General features: G+C 44.0%; 1 protein-coding gene across 1 annotated transcript; it reads right to left on the bottom strand.

The window, feature by feature from the left end:
* Positions 1–1,062: 1,062 nt before the first annotated feature.
* On the bottom strand, positions 1,063–3,292 carry LOC121680279. Its single transcript, XM_042059510.1, has 2 exons — positions 2,233–3,292; positions 1,063–1,337 (listed from the first exon to the last, which is right to left on the bottom strand). The coding sequence occupies exons 1-2, from the start codon at positions 3,284–3,286 to the stop codon at positions 1,258–1,260; spliced, it is 1,134 nt and encodes a 377-aa protein (XP_041915444.1). The 5' UTR covers positions 3,287–3,292; the 3' UTR covers positions 1,063–1,257.
* Between the last annotated feature and the right edge of the window lie 4,703 nt (positions 3,293–7,995).

Raw genomic sequence — 7,995 nt, 5'->3', positions numbered from 1 at the left:
CAACGGCCATATTGGCGTGACAAACTAGCCCCATGCATTTCTATGGAATATTTTTTGAGTGCTGTGTCTCCACATTAGAAAGTCTCTGGTTAGGAGACGGGATTATTAGCCAATTTCAATCGGACAATTTGACCAGAGAGATTTAATTTTGTCAGACATTTCATTTTTTTTCCCGGCCAATGTCCGGTAATTACCGGACAACGGAAACCCTGGTGTGTGTGTGTGTGTGTGTGTTTGTGTGTGTGTGTGTGTATGTAGATATCTGTAAGTAAAATGTGTGTGTGTCTCTCTCTGTGTCTGTGTGTGTGTGTGTGTGTGGGGGGGGGGGGGTATCTGTGAGTAAAATGTGTGTGTCTCTCTCTGTGTCTGTGTGTGTGTGTGTGTGTGTGTGTGTGTGTGTGTGTGTGTGTGTGTGTGTGTAGATATCTGTAAGTAAAATGTGTGTGTGTCTCTCTCTGTGTCTGTGTGTGTGTGTGTGTGTGTGTGTGTGTGTGTAGATATCTGTAAGTAAAATGTGTATGTGTCTCTCTCTGTGTCTGTGTGTGTGTGTGGGGGGGGGGGGGGATATCTGTGAGTAAAATGTGTGTGTGTGTCTCTCTCTCTCTCTCTCTCTGTGTGTGTGTGTGTGTGTGTGTGTGGATATCTATGAGTAAAATGTGTGTGTCTCTCTCTGTGTCTGTGTGTGTGTCTACTGTCACGTCCCACTATCTAGGGGTTTTGTGGGACATGAACAAAAGATAGGAGATGGCAAAAACTACTGCGGAGGATCAATGCAAAAATATTTATTTACAAAAATATAGGAAAAAGTATTAAAGAACACAAACTAAGGCTGCAACAAAAGTCCAAAACGAAAGACCTCGAGCACAGGCCCAGGCAATCCCCAGCCTATTCCCGGACTCTCACTCCGAGATCAGGCAGGAGCGACGGCGACAAAACTGCTGGAACGCGTGGCTTGAGCGAAGCAGCGAAGCAGCGGAGCGGCGTAGCGTGGCATGGCAGCGGCAACCCCAACCTAAATCCCAAAAGCAAGTGAGCAAACGATCGAGCGAGCTCCCGGATGACGTCAGCCAGCACCTTTTATAGGCCGGCCCAGCAATTAAGCCCCCCTGCTGGACTGTCTGAAACACAACAGAAAGATACACAGAACAGACAAAAGCAAACAAACACTGATAAAACATACAGGGACGTAACACCCCCACCACCAAAAATCAACATCTAATGTTGATCAATTAATGAGTTGGAGAAGGCACAAACTGTCTAAAGTCTTGGACAAGAGACAGACACATCACCGAACATACGAACATCCTCCTCAAGAGGGTAGATGGAGATCACAGGAGCTATGGACACAGACACAGGACAATTGGCACCGTTAATTTATCAGGAGACATATGTTAACATGCGACATTCACAAGTTTTACAACTTCTGCAGTGATATGTCACAGGCTTAGCTATATCTCCCTTCCCAACAGTGGTAGTGTGGCAACAAGCCAGAGAGTGGTCAGTTCTCTGTGTAGGCCTACGACGGATCAGCTTCAGCACGTCAGAAACTTCAGCACCAGACGTAGACAGCGACCGAGGTTCAAAGTTAGCTTTAGAAAAAGACACCAACTTATTCTCTGGTGATGTTAAAATATTAGACGATTCTCCAGTGTGGACTATTGCTGACTGAACACCTGACGAGACTTGAGACAGACTAAAATCCAATTCAGAATTCTCCACTGATGGAGTCGAAATGATCTGCGAATGAGATAACTGTTTGGCCAGCTAAATCATTACCTAAAATAAAGGTTAGCCCTTTCATAGGTAGCTGCGGGATAACAGCAACTTTAACAAAACCAGAAGCCAGAGCACTTGTGAGGTGCACAGTGTGTAATGGGACTTTTAAAAGTCCAAGCTCAATTCCTCTTACAAACACATCAGAGCCACAGTAGGTCTCCTTAGAGAACGGCAAAGCAGAAGAAAGAATAAAAGACTGGGCTGCACCAGTATCTCTCAGCACCTTGATAGGAACACTGTCCCTCTCACACCCTGAGAGAGACACCATTCCTTCCAAAACGAACGGATCAAAGACTGAATCCAATTCCCTGTGTGGATTAACTGAACTTAAAGTGTGCACAAGGCCAACACTTTTCGAATTTCTCCGTTTAGGAGACAAATTTTTCTTTGCCAGAGTCGGACACACAGCAATGAGGTGACCCACCTCATGACAGTAGTAACACTCACGAGTCTCACCTTCAGAAGGTGACTTAGGCCTTCGGAACTCTGAATCTCTTCCGTTCTGCCTCGGACTAGAAGGCTGAGCTGAACAACGACGACGAGGAGGAGGAGAAGAAAAGAGAAACGAACTTCTGTGCGTTAACACAAATTCGTCAGCACAGACAGCAGCCTGTGACAGTGTTGTTACCTTTTGGTCGTTTAAATAAGTAGCTACAGTCTCTGGAACACAGTTTTTAAATTCTTCCAGCAGAAGGAGTTCTCGGATTTGTTCTTTAGTGTGGGCACGTTGAGAAGTGCACCACCGATCAAAAACGCTCTCTTTCTCCCTCGCAAACTCAACGAATGTGAGCTGCTCAGTTTTTCGAAGGCCACGAAATTTTTGCCTGTATGCCTCAGGAACTAACTCATATGCATTTAGAATTGTCGTTTTTACTAAACTGTAGTCTGAGCTCTGTGGTACAGTGAGCGCAGAATAGACCTCCTGTGCTTTTCCGGTGAGCACGCACTGTAACAGCAGGGTCCAGAACTCAACAGGCCACTTTAGTGTGACGGCAACTCTCTCGAAATGACTAAAATACTTATCCACCTCGCGGTCACTAAACGGAGGAACCATGCGAATATGTCGACTGACATCGAAAGGTTGGTTCGGCGGAATCGAAGGCACAGACGGAGCCAAAGGAACAAAAGGGACAGCATTATCTGAAATGTCCAACGGAACAGACAGCGGAGCAACTTCATCGGAATCTCCCAACGGGGCAGACGGCACAGGCACAGTAACATTGACACTAGAGCGAACAGGAGAAGTAGGCAAAGAAACGTCAGATTGAAAACCTGGAGGAACTGTAGCGATGGTAAGTTTCTTTATGGCCAATTCCATCTCAAGTTTTCTCAACACGAAACCGTGCTCTTCACGTTGAAATTCCCTTCTACGTTCATTCTCTCGTTCCTCATGTTCTAATCGTTTAAAATCAAGCTCCAATTTCTTAAGCTCGATCTCTTTGTCAATTTCCTTTTCTCTGACAATTCTGTTCTCACGTTCAGCCCGTAATTTTGCTGCCTCTAACTGCATTTTCCGTTCTTGGAATGAGTAGTCCCGAAGTTTGAGCTCATTGCTTGCAGCTGATGACTCTGAAGCTATCGGAGAAACAGGGCCTTCAGCTTTCGCTGAGAGAATCTGCTTCTCCACTAGGCCCGACTCAACAACTTTAAATAAAGACTCCTTAAGCTTTTTATCATCACTGGAAAGAGAAATCGAGTAATGAGCCGCAATCTCAACTAATTGCTCTTTAGTGCATTGCGCCAAAAGAACATCTGACGGACTCTCAATAAATTGTTCTACCACAGACATTTTGACTAATTGCCACTAACGAAATCGAAAAGGTCTGTGATAGACAGAATATCCAGTATGAAAGAACTATTGTTTACTGATTTCGTTTCCTCCCTCCACACCCAAAGAACAGGCCTTTATTGCGCAAAAATATCCAGTATGAAAGAACTAATGTGTTTACTGATTTCGATTCCTCCCTCCACACCCAAAGAACAGGCCCATTGCTCAAAAACTATTCTCAAAAAACAATTAACCAGGAAAAGGGGAAAAGGCCGACAGCCACAAAAAAGAACTAAGCGTTTGCTACACACCACGGCAAAAACACGTCCTTTGTCCAACCCGAACAACGATTTGGACACAGAAAAAATGCACACAGCGAAACAAATTGCACGAGTAAAAAAAAACAGCCTTGCAACTAGACTAACAAAAATGCCATCTCCAAAAAAGTTAAACCCAAAAAAAAATCTCAGAAAACGATCATTCGAAGATACAACGCTGTAACCTACCCCAGCTTGGGCACGAAACTCTGGTCCCTACTTACCTACCCCAAAACTAACTTAAACCTGGCATAGCTTCAAAAGCGTACCAATTGAAGGTCCACAAGGAACCTCCCCCCGGAGTTGCTTTCATAACCCACAACCCAAACAAACAAATAATCAAATGTCTAACTCACCAGAGTTCCACGATCACAGCGTTTCGAATAGACAAAAAAGGCTTTTAACGCAGAAAACAATTAATCAAAAAACGAGTTCAAAAAAACGGATGAGCCCCCAATTTGTCACGTCCCACTATCTAGGGGTTTTGTGGGACATGAACAAAAGATAGGAGATGGCAAAAACTACTGCGGAGGATCAATGCAAAAATATTTATTTACAAAAATATAGGAAAAAGTATTAAAGAACACAAACTAAGGCTGCAACAAAAGTCCAAAACGAAAGACCTCGAGCACAGGCCCAGGCAATCCCCAGCCTATTCCCGGACTCTCACTCCGAGATCAGGCAGGAGCGACGGCGACAAAACTGCTGGAACGCGTGGCTTGAGCGAAGCAGCGAAGCAGCGGAGCGGCGTAGCGTGGCATGGCAGCGGCAACCCCAACCTAAATCCCAAAAGCAAGTGAGCAAACGATCGAGCTAGCTCCCGGATGACGTCAGCCAGCACCTTTTATAGGCCGGCCCAGCAATTAAGCCCCCCTGCTGGACTGTCTGAAACACAACAGAAAGATACACAGAACAGACAAAAGCAAACAAACACTGATAAAACATACAGGGACGTAACACTACACATAAAGCATCATGACATAAAGCATCATGACATCACACATCCAAGCACTCAAGGTCAGTCACTTGACTCTGGCCATCACTGTCCTCTCATTAGTTCTCAAAGGTCAGTAAGGCCACACACACACACACACCACACACAAATATATATATCATTGTAAACAGAGTCATGAATGCAATGTGTTTGTGTTTTTGTGGTATATGTGTGTGTGTGTTTGCGTGTGTGATTCCGTGTGTGTGTGTGTGTGTGTATCTGTGATGTATCCCTGGCCCGGTGACCTTTGCTGACCTTGACCCTTGATAACCATGCATTAAAGCACATGGCACCACTCAATGCCTGTTCACTGGGGCCAGGAGGTCAGGCATTGAGGGCCATGATGGATCCTGTTGGTTTTAAAGTGATTGATTGAATCTGTGTGTGTGTGTGTGTGTGTGTGTGTCTGTGTGTGTGTGTGTATGACTGTCGATTCTACCATCAGTGTACATCAGCGTTTGACCTGAACACTATGGGCTCATAAATGGTGCGGTGGTGATGTGCATGGCCTCTCCTCCACTAAGTGCCACTCTAGCACAACCACCCAGTGATTGTCTACAGTAGATTGTGATGATCATTTTGATACCACTGATGAATAAAGACCCAGTCAGACCAATGAGGGTAAGATCAGGAACAGAGTTTTATTTACAATGATGCGCATCAAAGGAGAGACAGCATCTAAAGAGCCACCAGCTGCTCTAACCAGACAAGGAGATAGTTAGGGTTTCAGTATCCTTCCAAGGAAATAGTTAGGGTGCCTTCCAGGCTGACGGGAGATGGCGTTGGTCATCCCATCTCACATGGACTACACTGAATCAGACTCTGATTAGTGGCAACCTGGCAATCCAGAGCAGATAGCTACTGACGCAGCCATGCAGAACAGTGAAACACTGTAAAGTCATAATATTCCCACTTATCTCTAAACGCAAAGACACACACAGATATATACAGGGACAGCACAGGAGCAGAACATGTGGAAGAACCCATAGCAGAACATGTGGAAGAACCCACAGCAGAACATGTGGAAGAACCCATTGCAGAAACATCAGGACAGAAACCACATATGAATATAAACATTGTAAGTTCAGAATCCAACACTCTCAAGTGCCTCTAAAAGACTATAGTATGGGGTTACATGCTGCTATTCCGACATGCTGCTACTTAGACATTGGCGTCTAATTGTCGAAGTGGCGGCATTAACATTAATTTTCAGGCGTCCCACTACTGCGACACTTTTTTTTTTCCATTGTCGGAGTAGCGACACTTGACCTTTTTTCAAACGTCCTGCCATTCCGACACGAGGTCATTAACAGTGGCGTAGCCAGGATTTTTCAACGGAGTGGACTTTTGCGAAGTAGGCTAGGCCTAGGGTGGGCTTTTATTTTTTTTATTCCAATATGGGCAGGGATGGATTACTGCACGGGCCTACTGGGCCCAGGCCCAGGGGCCCAAGGGGTCAGGGGGCCCTGAAGCCCAAGCCTTTGCATGGAATCATTGCATCAATATCAACAAATCAGGATGAAGGCTATGAATCTGATTAAATTTAGTATTGGCCATCCCCAAAATGCACCAGAATACAGGAAATCACATCAAAAAAATGTAAAAATTTCTGTAAAAATTTTCTTTTCCTTAATACATCTGATTATGAAAGTTGGAATATGGATTATGAATATGGGTAGTATAGCCTAGGCCTACAGTAATCGTCCCAACTTTAAACAACACACAATTTTATCACAGCTGAGATGATTCATGGCAAAAAAAAAACAATAAAAGGCTACATTGATAGTGCAGGGGCAACAGGATTGGATTCTGTAATAGCCTACGCACAAAAACTTCAACCGAAAGGTTAGTCGCGTCTCAAGGAGTCCAAGAGTGCGCCTCACACAAACCAGCTCCGTTGAACAGTATTTTTCGTGTTTAAGAGCTAAAAAAGTTGATTAGAGAGTCACATTTGAAATGTTGAGTAGCCTAAATTATATAGCCTATAGCGCGTGCATCTCAGAGGAAGAGATTTTGGAGAGAGAGGACTTAACCTGATGATTATTTGTGTCTGGTGGTACTTAGACTTGAGTATGGATACCTACGAATTGTTTTGAATAAAAAAAGATAAGACAACAAATGAAATGTGACCCTGCGAGGCGGAACCAGTCGTTTTGGTAAAATTTAAAAAATTAAGTTATTGTACTCACACGAACGGCCATGCGCGGATCTACGGGGTGGCAAAGGGTGGCCACCCCTGTTGCCACCCCATTTATAAATCAGATAATATTTTTTTAAGTATATTTTATGTTCATACATGTTGGACTGTGAGAAGGTGTGAAACCCGCACCAAACTCCTCTCAAACAGAAATCGCCGATTTAGAATCCCCCGCCCCCTCACAATGGTTTCACCCATCACCATCAGCGCAGTGACCCCAGCAAAATTTCATCATTGGCAGCAGATTGCACAGTGCATGCAACTATGTGTCAACTGTCTGTAGGCCTACAACGAAGTGGTAAGTTGGTAAGTGGTAAGTGACCACCAAGTCGAAAAAGTCCATAATCAGACCCATAGTCAGTCCATCAGTTAACCCGGCAACAACCTCACTGTTAGTCTACGTCATTTACATCCGCAAGACTTTGTCTCATCGAATTTTTTGATGATGGTCAGGTCAGATAATAAGGGCATGCTCATGCGTAGCTTAACGTTTAACGTTTAAAGTCTATTTGTGTGTGTCGCTAGTTTATAACATTTGATTGTAGCCTAAATACTGCTGTCAATGTCAACCCATACACGTGATAATTCAACACGGGTTCTCAAAATTGTCATGCATCCACTTTCCCAGCATCTATGACTATCCAAATATGGTCGACATGTCAAATCAAACTAGAATATCTAATCGGTGTCAAGCTGGTGGCGGTTGCGTTTTTTTTACCCTTTCTTTTCATATATAGTGTGAATCAATCTACACAAGTAAAAGTAGCCTACAGTTACATGACTGAAATTCTACTCAATCACAATAAGTAAAAGTAGCCTACTATTTTCAAACAAACCCTACTCATAGTAGGCTACTAGACTAGACGTTTGAAAGCACATCACATATGAAGCGTTGTGCATGAGATGTAATTGCTTAGATTCCAGTTAAATCTTCCAGTTTCAT

The sequence above is a fragment of the Alosa sapidissima genome, chromosome 13, assembly GCF_018492685.1.
Source record: "Alosa sapidissima isolate fAloSap1 chromosome 13, fAloSap1.pri, whole genome shotgun sequence".
Lineage (NCBI taxonomy): Eukaryota > Metazoa > Chordata > Actinopteri > Clupeiformes > Clupeidae > Alosa > Alosa sapidissima.
Note: the sequence above shows the minus strand (reverse complement) of the source record. Positions and strands in the feature narration are given on the sequence as shown.